The following is a 14,495-nucleotide window of genomic DNA, read 5'->3' as shown; positions in this document are numbered from 1 at the left end:
TAGCCAATATGTTAAACTTCTCAATTCATGCTCCATCGAAAGCTTGCAGGACTGTTTTTTTCAGAACATGCCCCTGGGCAGGAAAAACAAGTTGCATTTGTATTGAACATAGGAAGAACACACTCAAACTAGCCCCACTGCTCTTAAAATTTTTGTGTGAGTTCTACATGTAAAGACATCGGTTCAGGGCGTTGTTATTCTGTTAGGGCAGAATCCCATTGTATCCTTGCATAATGGGATCAATTAGAAGAAGAATTGGTTTTTATATGCCGACTTTCTCCACCACTTAAGGAAGCATCTAACCAACTTACAATCACCTTACCTTCCCCTCTCCACAACAGATACCCTGTGAGGTAGGAGGGGCTGTGAGAGCTCTAAGAGAGCTGTGACTAGCCCAAGGTCACCCAGCAAGCTTTATGTGGAGGAGTGGGGAAACCAACCCAGTTCACTAGATTAGAGTCTACCGCTCCTAACAACTGTTCTTAACCACTACACCATGCTGGCTCTCCAAAGTCTTCAAAGGCAGCCGTTTATTCATTCTCTGTTAATCTATTTTATACTAAAAGCTAAAATTTGTTGTCCCCTTTCTGTTTTTACAGCAGTTTCCCACTGAGTGAGGAAGATCTCTGGGTTTATCTGGTGGTGACTGGTCAATACCCAAGTGGCCTTCAAGGCAGAAGAACTCTCTACTTAAATATGTTGCAGAAACTTCTTCCTCACACGACTAGGCAAAATCTAGTAGGTCGTAATGTTTATCATTTTATTTGATTATTTTGACATGTGGTTAGATCACATTTTTGATAGACATTAGTCTCCCACCTTCCATTGTACCATTGCAATGACCCTTTTAGATAGGTTAGGCTGAGAGAAAATTCCTGGCCCAAGGTCACCCCTTAAACTTCCACAGTAGAGATTTGAACCTGGGTCTTTCAGTTCCTAGTCCAACACTTGAACCACTACACTAAGCTATCTAATTGCCCAGTATTGAGACCAGTGGGTATCCCAAATGAATGCTTTATTCATGTGTGTGTGTGTGTGTGTGTGTGTGTGTGTGTGTGTGTGTATATATATATATATATATTAATTGGAAGCAACACATGGAGCTGCTTTATACTTAATCAGACCCTTGGTCCATCAAAATCAGTTTTGTCTACTCAGACTGGCAGCGTCTCTCCAGGGTCTCATGTAGAGGTCTTTCACATCTCCTACTTGCCTATTCCCTTTAACTGGAGATGCCAGGGATTGAACCTGGGACTTTCTGCAAGCCAAGCAGATGCTCTACCACTAAGCCACAGCCCCTATATGAAACTATAAGTTAGCCATACCATGTTACTATCTCTGTATAAAAGTCATTTCTTCAATTGTGTGTGTCAGTTTTAATTTATATCCCTCCTTATTCCCCAAGCTCTTCAGTCACAGCAACATCAGGTTATTTTTGAGCAATAAAACATGCAAATAGCAGCTTCCCCTCAAGGCAATCCCAAAACATTGAAATATCAGCTGACACTGCCAGTACCAGCTAAAAACATATTGTTCTATCTCTATGTTTAGCTTGATCTTCTAATGTGAAACTGCACTGTTTTGATATAATTTTTGGTGGTGGATTGAATTGATCCTCAAGATTATTCCAAACAGAGAATTGCTTACCGTATTTTTCGCTCCTTAAGACGCACTTTTTTCCTCCTCAAAAGTGAGGGGAAATGTCTGTGTGTCTTATGGAGCGAATGTGTGTGAATCCGGCCCCCGGGGAGAAGGGCAAAGCTGCGAGAGGCCCTGGGAGCCACGGCTAACCCCCAGCGCAGAGCTGGCGCGCCCTGGGAGCCGGCTAGGAAGCCGCCAGCCAGCTGGAGGGCGGGAGGCCCCTCCCAGCAGCCGCCCAGCTCAGTGGGAGCCCAGCGCGGAGCCCACGCCCCTGGGAGCCGGCTTTAAAGCTGCCAGCCAGCTAGGGGGCGGGAAGCCCCTCCCAGCCGCCTAGCGCAGCGGCAGCGGGGCGCGGAGCCGGGCAGCCCTGGGAGCCGGCTGGGACGCCGCCAGCCAGCTGGGGGGCGGGAGGCCCCTCCCAGCCGCCCAGCACAGCCTTGGGACTGGGAAGCCCTGGGGGGAGGTTAAACTCCTCTGCGCTGCCATCCCAGGCAGCGCAGAACACTTTCAAGACCGCCCCGCCTGGCTTCTAGGGACTCCCTGGAAGCCCGGCGGGGGGGGGTCTTTAAACTCCTCCTCGCTGTCATCCCAGGCAGCGCAGAGCACTTTCAAGACCCCCCCCCCGCCTGCCTTTTCTTGCTTTTAAAGACCGCCCCGCCCGGTTTCCTTGGAGTCCCAGGAAACTGGGCGGGGCGGCCTTTAAACTGAGCAATTTGACCTCCCCCCGCGCTTCCCGGTCCCGAGGCTCAGCTGTTGGGTGGGGACTGGGGAAGGCAATGGCAAACCACCCCGTAAACATAGTCTGCCTAGTAAATGTCGGGATGTGATATCACCCCATGGGTCAGGAATGACCCGGTTCTTGCACAGGGGACTACCTTTACCTTTAGTGGAGAGACTGCTTTGAGGAAGACTGTTTTTATTTTGAGTGCTAAAGGCTTCCTTTTTTAGTGGCTGTTTTGGAGTAACCTTGAACCACCAGGATTCCGTTTGTAGTGTTTACGAATGGAGATAATTATGATGTGTATTTTTAGGTTGCTCACGAAAGGGCTTGGGACCACTATTGTTTCACTTGGAATCAGTGGAGATCACTGATGTTCAGCTGGATCCAGGCTCGAAAAGCATTTTCTCAGAAGGCGGTAATGACTCTGGCGGAAGCTTGTGCAGCTCATCAGACAGAAATTATGTTGGCTAATAATAGAAGAAAACAACAGGAAATATGTGCGGATCTCAAAGAAAAGGTAGACTCAGTTACATAACCACACATAAATCTATGTTGCTAATTGTATCCTCATTTGTTTGATATTTGCCTGAAGAAAAAAAATGTTATCTAAGCTTTTATATGGACTTCGCCCCCCACCTCCGAAACACAAATTGCTGTGTGCACATAGCTGCTAACCTTGGGCTGGTCACACTTGTATTAAGAGCTCTCTCAGCCCCACCTACCTCAGGGGGTGTCTGTTGTGGGGAGGGGAAGGTGATTGTTAGCCAGTTTGATTCTGCCTTAAGTGATAGAGAAAGTCGGCATATAAAAACCTTCTTCTTATCCAACTGTAAGTGAATATAAATCAACCGAGGCCACAAGTGCTATTCCAGTTCTGAATCCCAGCCTCCAGACAGATTGAAATGAGTCAAGGGCAGATGTTTTATTGAAAACTGCCTGCAGTGGCTCTGCCACAACCTGTTCAATTACATTTCCCAGAAAGGGGAGATGGGACACAGATCAATAATTGCACACATTTCTCTTATCCAGAGACGACTTCTTAAGAAGGGTCTGTTCACAGCTTTCTTTAGCTGTAAAGGAGATATCCCGTGTAAGAGGGACACAATAATCTCCCCCAAAGTGTTTAGCACCTTCTGCTGGCAGTAGTTTAATAGCCAGGATGGGCAAGGGTCTAATATTCAGGAAGTGGCTTTCACAACTCTGGTCTTCTTGATTGATGTCAACAGAATGCCCAATGTGAAGATATCCAAAACACTCTGGTTACCATCTCAGCACAGGATCAGCTCCAAAACGGGCATCTAAATTGGTCCAGATGAGAGAGATTTATCAGCAACAAATCAAGCAAAACCATCACAGCTAATTTCCCAATCACACTCAGAAGTATGAAGCCCAGAGGACAGTAGGCCCAAACCATGCTAAATAGTTGTTGCTGCATGAGATCTAGCCCATACAATGGTGGTGGAAAAAGAAAGAAAGCCGACTTTGCTGCCCTCACTGCAACTTCATAAGCCGTTAAATGGGCTCTATAGTGTTTCCTGTCTGATTTGGCATGAATTTTCTGCCAATGGTGTTCTAGTGAACTCCCCAACCTCTTCATAGCCCCTGCTCCTTGGTAAACCAGGAGGTGGTGCCTCCTTGAACAGAGGAGAGAGCAGCAAGAAGCAACTCTGTCAAAAGAACCCCTCAAACTAGCATTCCAGGCTAATATCAGGGCCTCTACAGAACTGCTGTCCAGCCTCTCAAAAATCCCCAGAGCCATTTGGAAAAATAATACTGGACCCATTAATCTCTGGGGTTTGACCATCCTAACATATCCTCTGCCCTTCGGTCTGAGCTGAACCAGTGAAGGAAGCCTCAGCATAGATGCTGAAGTACGGTACCTCTTCCCTGCTGACTCCACACGCCATTATTCCAGGAATGGGCTGTAAGAGCCCTTTACCCCTCATCCCTATGAATGGGAAGGTGAATGTGTTCATCCTTTGTACAACCATAGTTCAGAACAACTGGGGGAATAAAGCAGAACACAGAGGAAGAAGGCACATCATACGTTTTTAAAATGGAGAAGAAGTAAATTGGGTCGATTAGTTGTCTAGTGCATTGGGAAGTCAATATTCAGAAATAATAACATGGTATTGATCACAATCCGCTACCATCTGCCAAAAATTCATGTTCTAACCTGATTTCCTTAATTCTATAAAATCTTTGTCCTGTGGGTCTAAGCATTAAAGATTTGGTTCTAAATGTGACTTAAGAAGGCAAGAGTCACAAATAGGATTTTTTTTAGAATGATTACTGAGAGAAGCCTAGATTCAGAGAAGTACTTGGTGGGGGGGGGGGAATCTGCAGTCACATGGGTGCTGCTAGTGCATCACAAGCTGTCTTTTTAAACACTTCGACCTTTAAGAATATCTTGCGTTGCAATGAAGCTGCTGTCTGGAGAAGGGAAATGAAAGTGATGTGACATGTATGTAAATGGGTTTCCAGAATTGGCATCACCCCCCAGATAACTATAAATTACAGCTTTTATTTATGAATTGTGGCAAGTAAATGTACACATATTGCTTTTGTCTTGACTGTGTGCTCAAATACTTCATTAGAATTGGAGCTGGATGAAACTGGTTTATTCAAAGTGATGTGACGTTGATTTCATTTTATGTAAGCGTGTAAGAAACTCGTTGGATCAGAACAAAGTTCTGGCCTAACCAGTCAGATGCTCTTTGGAAACTTACAACCTGGGTAAGAATTCAATAGCCCTTTCCTTATGCTTGCCCCAACTCATCATATTAACTGGTATTCAGGACTCTTTTGTAGAAAGCTGTTAATTAAACCAGTATAAAGCAAGGGTAAGCTTTATGGGATTGAGCTTAATGATTGTTTTCCATCAGTAGAAAAAAAAGATAGTTTTCATTGGTTTCCCCTTTACCAGTGCAAGTCCTCTCTTTGTTATTCCTGAGGGTTCCCTGTCCTCTAAGAACAGCATGTTGGGGAACTCAGAGCATTACAGTGAATTGGCAAACATTTACCTCCTTGTCTATTATACTAGCAGAAAATGGCCACTGTCATTTTGTGTGGCTATACACCGATCTACACATGGTGAATTATTGTTAGCATTGGCACAGTCACATGGTCTTTTGTGTGCTGTGGTTGCAGAACAGCACACAGGTGCTTTAAGTACCATTGTCAGGAGGCTGGGTGCCATCAAAAGCAGGTCTTCACGGGCTGGCATAGTGTCTGGACTGTCGGGGCAACTCACAAGCCCATGTATAGAGTCTGAAGCTTTGCAACTGTGGGTAATTTATGATACAGGTGCTCCTGGACCAAGAGGGAAAGTGCAGCCCAGGAGGGGTGTTGATTAAGAATATAAGAAGAACCCTGTTGGATCAGACCAGTGGTCCATCTCGTCCAGCATCCTGTCTCACACAGTGGCCAACCACTTACTCTGGAGGGCCAACAATAGGGTATAGAGGCCAAGGCCTTCCCCTGACCTTGCATTGTGGCTCTGGTATTCAGAGGTTTACTGCCTCTCAATGTGGAAGGTCCCTTTAGTCACCATGGCTAGAAGCCACTGATAGACCTATCTTACATGAGTATGTCCAAGCCCCCTTCAAAGCCGCCTGTGCCCACCGTGATATCCTCTGGCAGCAAATTTCATATTTTAATCAGTGACTGTGTAAAGAAGTATTTCCTTTTGTCCTTCTTGAACCTGCTTGCTATCCACTTCTTGGATGCCCTCGAGTTCTAAGAGGGAGAAAAAGCAATTTCTGTCCACTCTTTTTACCCTGTGCATAATTTTATAAATCTCTATCATGTACCCCCTTAGTAATCTCTTTTCTAAACTGAGAAGTCCCAGTCTTTTCAGCCTTCCTCATAGGAAAGGTGTTCCAGCCTGTTAATCATTCCAGTGGCTCTCTTCTGAACTTTTTAATGTGCACACTGCAGCGCCTAACCCTGTGGTGCAAGTTATAAGGAGGTGGGTCCGGAATTGTCAGGATTGCAAGTAGAGTCCCACCCTAATGCCTTACCATTATTCATTATCCCATAAAAGACAAGTTGTCATTACATTTAAAAAGGTAAAGGTCCCCTGTGCAAGCACCAGATCATTCCTGACCCATGGGGTGACGTCACATCCCGACGTTTACTAGGCAGACTTTGTTTACGGGGTGGTTTGCCAGTGCCTTCCCCAGTCATCTTCCCTTTACCCCCAGCAAGCTGGGTACTCATTTTACCGACCTCAGAAGGATGGAAGGCTGAGTCAACCTTGAGCCAAATACCTGAAACCGACTTACGTTAGGATCGAACTCAGGTCGTGAGCAGAGCTTGGGACTGCAGTACTGCAGCTTACCACTCTGCGCCACGGGGCTCATTTTGTTATTACATTTAGTGTTTGCTTATTTAGTTCTCCTGTTTCAAAAATCTTACTCCAATGGGGAAATGGTGTAAGGCAGGGGTGTCCAAACTTTTTTCATAGAGGGCCAGATTTGATGCGTGAGGGCTGACCATTTTGCCTGACATTCTTTGAACCATTACAATTAAATTAAACATTAAATTAAATTGAAATTAAAAATTAAAATTAGCATTTAAAATTAAATGCTAATTAATCTCGCTCCGCCCCTTTCCTTCAGGGCGGAAGTCCCGCTCCTTCCTGGTCCCTCTGTGACCTTAAGCCAGTCATGTCCAAAGTCCAGCCGGTGGCGTCCCAGCCGGCTCCCGGGGTGGCCCGGCTCCGCGCCCTGCTGCCGCTCTGCAGTGCGGCGGAGGGGGGAGACCCTTGCCCCCCAGTTGGCTGCCGGCTCCACTCCGGGCTCCCGCGGCTGGGGGGGAGGGCCTGCCCCCCAGCTGGTTGGCGGCTCCTGGGGCAGCCCTGCTCTGTGCCCCGCTACCGCTGTGCTGGGCGGCTGGGAGGGGCCTCCCGCCCTCAGCTGGCTGGCAGCTTTAAAGCCGGCTCCCCTGGCGCACCGGCTCCGCACCCGGCTCCCGCTGGGCGGCTGCTGGGAGGGGCCTCCCGCCCCCAGCTGGCTGGCGGCTTCCTAGCCGGCTCCCGGGGCGCGCCAGCTCTGCGCTGGGCTTCCAGGCCGTGGCTCCCAGGGCCTCTCGGCAGCTTTGCCCTTTGTCCTGAGACGCCCGGGCACACGGGCGTCTCCGGACTCCACCCCGCTCCCACACCTCCTCCACCACCCAGAGAGGAACAATGGGGACAGCCGCCCGAGACGCCACAAAGCACAGCGGAGGAGACTGGGCCAGCGGCGGAAGTGCCGTCCCGAATGGCCAAGGGCGGGGCACAAGGGGAAAGGGCAGATTGCGACAACGCCTCGCCTGCCCACCCGATCTCTTCCACAGGCAGCCCCGAGCAGCTCCAGAGGCCGGGTATCCCGGTGGATGACAGAGGCGGCGGAGACGGCCCAGATGACGAGCGGCGGGCGGGACGGCCCACAGGACAGCTGCTAGTCGGGCGGGTGCGCCGGGGAAAGGGGCGGGGACGCCCAACACCGGATGGGGAGGAGGCAGGGTGGTGGCAGGGAGCACTCCCTTACGGCACCTGAGGGGAAGGGCTGGGATTGGGAGGGAGGAGGGCGGCTCCTTGGGGAGGAGGATAAAAGGTCGGGGGAAGCGGAGGCCAGGGAGGATGGAAGCCACGTGGGTCGTCTGAGCAGAGCGCACAGAGACCCTGGCTTCTTCTGAGGGGGAGTGCAGTTCAGACTCACCCTCAGAGTGGTCTGAGGCCGAGGAGGCTCCCCTGACCCGACCTCCTCCTCCGCCGGTGGGAGGGGTCAAATATCCGAGGGAGTCAGAGCGCCTCACACCCTTCTCCCCGGGGGCCGGATTCAACTGGTCTGTGGGCCGCAATTGGCCTGCGGGCCGGACTTTGGACATGCCTGATCTAAACAATTTGCCTCATCCAGGAAGGTTTGGAGCTGTCCAGCCACCCCCCGTTCAATCACCTTGCTCAAGAATGAGACTGGGAGCAATTGTGTCACCTACTCAGGTCATTTCCTCATTTTAGAAGTCAACCAAGGTATCAACAGGAGCACCAGCCGTATCAACAGGAAAATCCCCTAGAGCCACTGGAAAGCCATTTGGATTCATCTGGCTCTGGGGGCAGATCATTGTAATAGCTCCCCTGCAGAGTCTTGGTATCCCTGTAAGTTTAAACCCAAGCAAGTAGGGATCTGTCCATGACAAAGGAACTGTCATAAATTCCTTCACCCTCAGATCACAATCCTCCTGTCCAGAATAAAATACCAGATCAAGAGTGTGCCCTGCATAACGTGTAGGACCAATTATTACCTGACACAGGGCCACGGTTATCATGGAGGCCATGAAAGTTCTAATGTAGAATGAATCATTTCTGAAAAGCTGGTTTCGTTATGTAAGGCAGTTCGAACCTGCAATTTTTAAAAAGTGTGCCATGAGAGCAATCGAAGCCCTGAGAGCTTGTAAAATGCTTAATAAACAAAAGTAATAAGGTGGCTTTGTTACATACTTAAAATTTGCCAAGAGGATCTGCCTGTCAAGAGGGAAGGATTAGAAAAGCAGCACTTTAATTGAATTCAATTTAAAGAAATGATTGGATACATTCTTAATTCAAGGGAACATTCAGTAGAATTCAGCATGAGCTTGTAATGAAACTAAATTCCTCTAAGGATAAATTGTGTAATACCTTGAGAAGCTAAAATGAAGTAAATCAACATGACCATATGGCATTCCTCTGGATTATAGAATGGGGAACTGGAAACTGTCTATGAAACAAGTATACCTTACAGCGTGTGGCATGGTAATCCCTCCCCCACCCATTACACATACGAAGAGTAAAAATGCAGATGAAATCAGGACTGTGAATATCTCCATGTTATCAGAAACTGTCCCTTTCTTGTTTTATATATGATGAGATTTCTGAAGTGGTATTGCCTACTGGAAGGACCTAGACTACCTTATTGACACTACCTTGTCAAAGTCATCTATTGATCCTGCCGATATGATGGCGTTTCTGCTTATAGGCACTTAAAAAAAATCATTTCCATCCATGGTGCTGGAAAAACTTCAGGGTTTAGGTTCACCATAAGACGCTTAGGGCCGTTTAGCTTGGAAAGAAGGCGGCTAAGGGGAGACATGATAGAGGTCTAAAAAACTATGCATGGTTTGGAGTGGACAGGGAGAAGAAGTTTTTCTCCCTCTCCCATAATACTAGAACGCGGGGTAATCTGCTGAAGCTGGAGGGTGAGAGATTCAGAACAGATAAAAGGAAGTATTTTTTCACACAATGCATAGTTAAATTGTGTAACTCCCTGCCCCAGGATGTGGTGATGGCTGCCAACTTGGAAAGCTGTAAGAGGGGAGTGGACATGTTTATGGAGGAGAAGGCTATTCATGGCTACTAGTAAAAATGGATACTAGCCATAATGCACACCTATTCTCTCCAGGATCAGAGGAGCATGCCTATTATATTAGGTTCTATGGAAAACAGGCAGGATAATGCTGCTGCATTTGTCTTGGTTATGGGTTTCCTAGAGGCACCTAGTTGGCCACTGTATGAACAGACTGCTGGACTTGATGGACCTTGGTCTGATCCAGCATGGCCTCGCTTATGTTCTTAACCTCTTTCGGAATTATGTCACTTAAACATTTGTAATGGTATTTTTTCCATGGAGGTTTAAAGTCCAATCCTCTCTTCCTTTGTGCTCACATCCCTGACCCAATTCATAAAGGGACAAATCAGATACATATCTGCCTCCTGCACACACCTGAATGATTTACAACAGGTCTCTCTCTGCTATAACTCCTCCTCATCCTTTGGTTACAGCTTGGAGGGCTTTAAGAGGGGAGTGGACATATTCATGGAGGAAAGGGGTATTCATGGCTATTAGTTTGAAAGGATACTAGTCATGCTGCATACCTATTCTCTCTACTATCAGAGGAGCATGCGTATTATATTGGGTGCTGTGGAACACAGGCAGGATGGTGCTGCTGCAGTTGTCTTGTTTGTGGCTTCCTAGAGCCACTTGGTTGGCCACTGTGTGAGCAGACTGCTGGACTTGATGGGCCTTGGTCTGATCCAGCAGGGCCTTTCTTAAGTACTTATAAGAAGTAACCAACCACTGAGCCCCATCCCTAGTCAACATAAGAAGAGCCATACTGGTTCAGACCAAAGGCCCATCTAGTCCAGTGTTCTGTTCACACATTGGCCAACCAGTTACCTCTAAGGAGCCCACAAACTGGAAGATTGCAACAGCATCATTCTGCCTGTGCTCCCCAGCAACTGATTTAAAGAGGCATACTACCTCTGGTGCCCTGACCTGGATGGCCCAGGCTAGCCTGATCTAGTCAGATCTCAGAAGCTAAGCAGGGTCAGCCCTGGTTAGTATTTGGATGGGAGACCACCAAGGAATACCAGGGTTGCTGTGCAGAGGAAGGCACTGGGAATCCACCTCTGTTAGTCTCTTGCAATGAAAACCCCAAAAGGAATCGCCATCATGATTAGTAGCCATTGATAGCACAGTCCTCCATGAATTTGTCCACTCCCTTTAAAGCACTCCATGTTGGCAGCCATGACTACACCCTGTGGTAGCGAGTTCCACTAATTTTCAGCTGTTGGGTCTTTAGCAAATAATTAACAGAACTAATTTTTAGCTATTGGGTCTTTTTTGCATTAGTAAAAAAAAAAAAAGCCTTAGCAACAATACAGAATAAGGTAGAAATTCCACCACAATAAAATTAAGAATAGTAATTTAACATAAAGAATTAGACAGTTTCCATAGAATATTAAAATGCAAATGCAAATCCATCATTAAAATACAATCCAGAGACAAATAAAGATAACAAGTGACCCAAAGTGAATCTTGGTTTTATCATAATTAACATGGAGTAGATTTTCTTTACAGTAGGAGCTGAACGGTCTCAACAGCCTTCTAAGACCAATTTGGGTATGGGAAATTAGCAGTGTGTCATCTGCATAGAGCAAAAGTGAAATAGTTTTCCCACTTTGACTGGAAAGAAATGAGGACCCAATAGGAATTTTACCATATCATTTATGTATAGATTAAAGAGTAGTGGGGCAAAAATACAGCCTTGGCAGACCCCTTTTGTAGCTTTGACTGAGCCACGGACAATTGGCCATGGACACCTAGTCTGATCTTTAAACTGGTGTCCATATGAAGGACTTTTATACACCTTAGCAACCTATGATCTAAATTCACATTTAGATGTGAATTTTTTCCATAAATGATGTCTTGAGATGGAATCGAATGCAGCTTTAAGATCAATGAATGCCACATTTAACTGCTTAGATGATTTATTTAAGTATTTATTAATACGGTGTACCAGTAGAAGACAATGATCTAGAATGGAATATCCCTGCCTAAAATCAATTTGCTCTTGTGCTAACAAGTTATTTTGAAATACTCATGTCTCCAGCTTCAATAGGGGATGTCTTGCATAGAGCTTTCCTATTACATCCAGGAGGCTGATTGATCTATAGTTATACTAATTTACACCCTGTGTGAAGAAATACTTCCTTTTGTCTGCCCCAAATCTCTCACCTTTCAGCTTAAGTTCTAGTACCGTGTTGGCGAACCTATGGCACGCGTGCCACTTCCGGCACGCGTAGCCCTCTCTGCCGGCACGCGCGGTTCCTCCAAGCCGCTGGCCTTTCCGGCTCTGCCCCGCCCCGGGTGATCTCCAACCAATAGAGATCGGTTCCCCTGGAAAAAATTGCCACTTTGGCAATTGGACTCTATGGCACTGAAGTCCTTTCCCAAACCCTGCCCTCCTCAGGCACCACCCCAAAAACCTCCCACTCATGGCGAAGAGGAACTTGGCAACCCTAGCCTCTCCCTCTGGGCCCCCTCTGGGGGTGGTATTCAGGTTAAATTGCCGCATTGGCACTCGGCGATAAATATGTGGGTTTTCGGTTGCAGTTTGGGCACTCGGTCTCTAAAAGGTTCGCCATCACTGTTCTAGTATTATGGGAGAGATAGAGAAAAGCCTCTATCATGACTCCCTTTACCTTTTTTCTAGGTTGAACAGTCCTAAGTGTTTTAACCAGTCTTCATAGGGCAGCTGCTCTAGCCCTCTGATCATTTTTCTTGCTCTCTTCTGCACCTTTACAAGCTCTACAATATCCTTTTTCAGGTTTTGTAACCAGAACTGCCCTGTGGCGCAGAGTGGTAAGCTGCAGTACTGCAGTCCAAGCTCTGCTCACGACCTGAGTTCGATTCTGACGGGAGTCAGTTTCAGGTAGCCGGCTCAAGGTTGACTCAGCTTTCCATCCTTCCGAGGTCGGTAAAATGAGTACCCAGCTTGCTGGGAGTAAAGGAAAGATGACTGGGGAAGGCACTGGCAAACCACCCCGTAAACAAAGTCTGCCTAGTAAACGTCAGGATGTGATGTCACCCCATGGATCAGAAATGACCCGGTGCTTCACAGAGGACCTTTACCTTTAACCAGAACTGAACACAATATTCCAAATATGGTCTCAGCATGGATTTATATAAGATTTATATATATTTATATACGATAGCGGAAGTTTTAGTCTCTATTCATGTTCTATTAATGGCTAGCATGGAATTTGCCTTTATCACAGCAGCTGCGCACTGAGTTGACATTTTCATTGAGCTATCCACTACCCCAAGGTCCCGTTCTTGGTCTGTTGCTGCCAGCTCAGATCCCATCAGTGTACATGTGAAGTTGGGATTATTTGCCCCAATATTCATCACTTTACACTTGCTCACATTGAGTCTCATTAGCCATTTTAATGCCCATTCCCCCAGTTTGAAGATATCCTTTTGGAGCTCTTCACAATTTATTTTTGTCTTAACTGCCCTAAATAATTTGGTGTCATCTGCAAACTTGGCCACCTCACTAATTCTTAATACAGATCCTTGAGGGCCCCCACTGCTCACATCTTTCCATTGTGAGATCATGTATTCCTACTCTTTGCTTCCTGTTTTTTAGCCAATTTCCAATCCATAAGAGGACTTGTCTCTTATCCCATGTCTCTGAAGTTTGCTCAGGAGTCTTTGGTGAGGGACTTTGTTTATTTGGATTTCCAAAAGGCTTTTGACAATGTCTACTGGCTCATTCCTGTCCACACATTTATTGATGCTTTCAAGAAATTCTAAAAGGTTAGTGAGACAGGACTTACTTAAGTGGAAGCCATGTTGGTTTTTATTCAGCAGAGCTATATGCATGACAAATTTTGTCTTTAATAATGCTGTCCATCAATTTACCTGGAACAAATATTATGCTAACTGGCTGGTAAGTTCCTGGATCCCCCCAAACCTTTTTTAAAAATGGGAGTTTCATTGGCCACTCTCCAGTCCTCTGGTACAGAGGCTATTCCTAGAGACTTAGTGTATATCTTAAATTAGATCAGCAATTTGAATTTCTTAAGAACTCTAGGATGGATATCATCTGATCCTGATTATTCGTTAATAATGATGACTTCTAGAACGCTCCATTGTCAGTACTATTTACCCCAGCTCCACAGCCTCCTCTTCTGAAAACATCCATTCTGAAATAGGAATTTGCCTTATATCTTCAGCACTGAAGACCGATGAGAAGAATTCATTTAGCTTTTCAGCAATAGCCTTATCTTTTGTTAGTATTCCTTTAATTTCATTGTCATCCAGTGGTCCAACTGCTTCCCTAGCTGGTTTCCTGCTCCTAATGTATTTAAAGAATTATTAATTGCTGGCCTTTCTGCTTTTAGTGATACGTTCCTCATAATCCTTTTTTGCATTTCTAATTTTTTGCATTTTCTTTGTGCAAGTTTGTGTTGTTTTTTGTTTGCCTTGTTTGGGTAAGCGTTCCCGTTTCTGAAGGAAGCCTTTTTCACTCTAATAGCTTCCCTCACACGGCTTGTTAGCCATGCTGGTGACCTCTTAGACTTTGTACTACCTTTCCTGACTAGTGGTATACATTCTGAGCCTCTAGTATTGAGGTTCTGAGTAACCTCCAAGCCTTTTCAAGAAATTTGACCCTCTTGATTGTTCCTTTCAACTTCCTTTTTACCAGATTTCTCATCTTAGATACGTTTCCCCTTTTGAAGTCACATATGACCATGTTGGAGTGTCCTGGCACTTTCCCACATACCTGTAAATCAGATTTGATGCCAATCAGCTCACTCACCTCCACACAG

General features: G+C 46.3%; 1 protein-coding gene across 1 annotated transcript in view; it reads left to right on the top strand.

Moving 5' to 3' along the window:
• The window catches only part of CCDC148 (coiled-coil domain containing 148), a 101,872-nt gene that overhangs the window by 33,059 nt on the left and 54,318 nt on the right, over window positions 1-14,495 (top strand). Inside the window, exons 8-9 of the mRNA XM_056861510.1 lie at window positions 600-738; window positions 2,673-2,879. Of these exons, the coding sequence (XP_056717488.1) occupies window positions 600-738; window positions 2,673-2,879 (346 nt within the window). The remainder of the gene's footprint in view (window positions 1-599; window positions 739-2,672; window positions 2,880-14,495) is intronic.

The sequence above is a fragment of the Euleptes europaea genome, chromosome 15, assembly GCF_029931775.1.
Source record: "Euleptes europaea isolate rEulEur1 chromosome 15, rEulEur1.hap1, whole genome shotgun sequence".
NCBI classification, from domain to species: Eukaryota; Metazoa; Chordata; class Lepidosauria; order Squamata; family Sphaerodactylidae; genus Euleptes; species Euleptes europaea.
The sequence above is the reverse complement of the archived record's forward strand: the minus strand, read 5'-3'. Positions and strand labels throughout refer to the sequence as shown.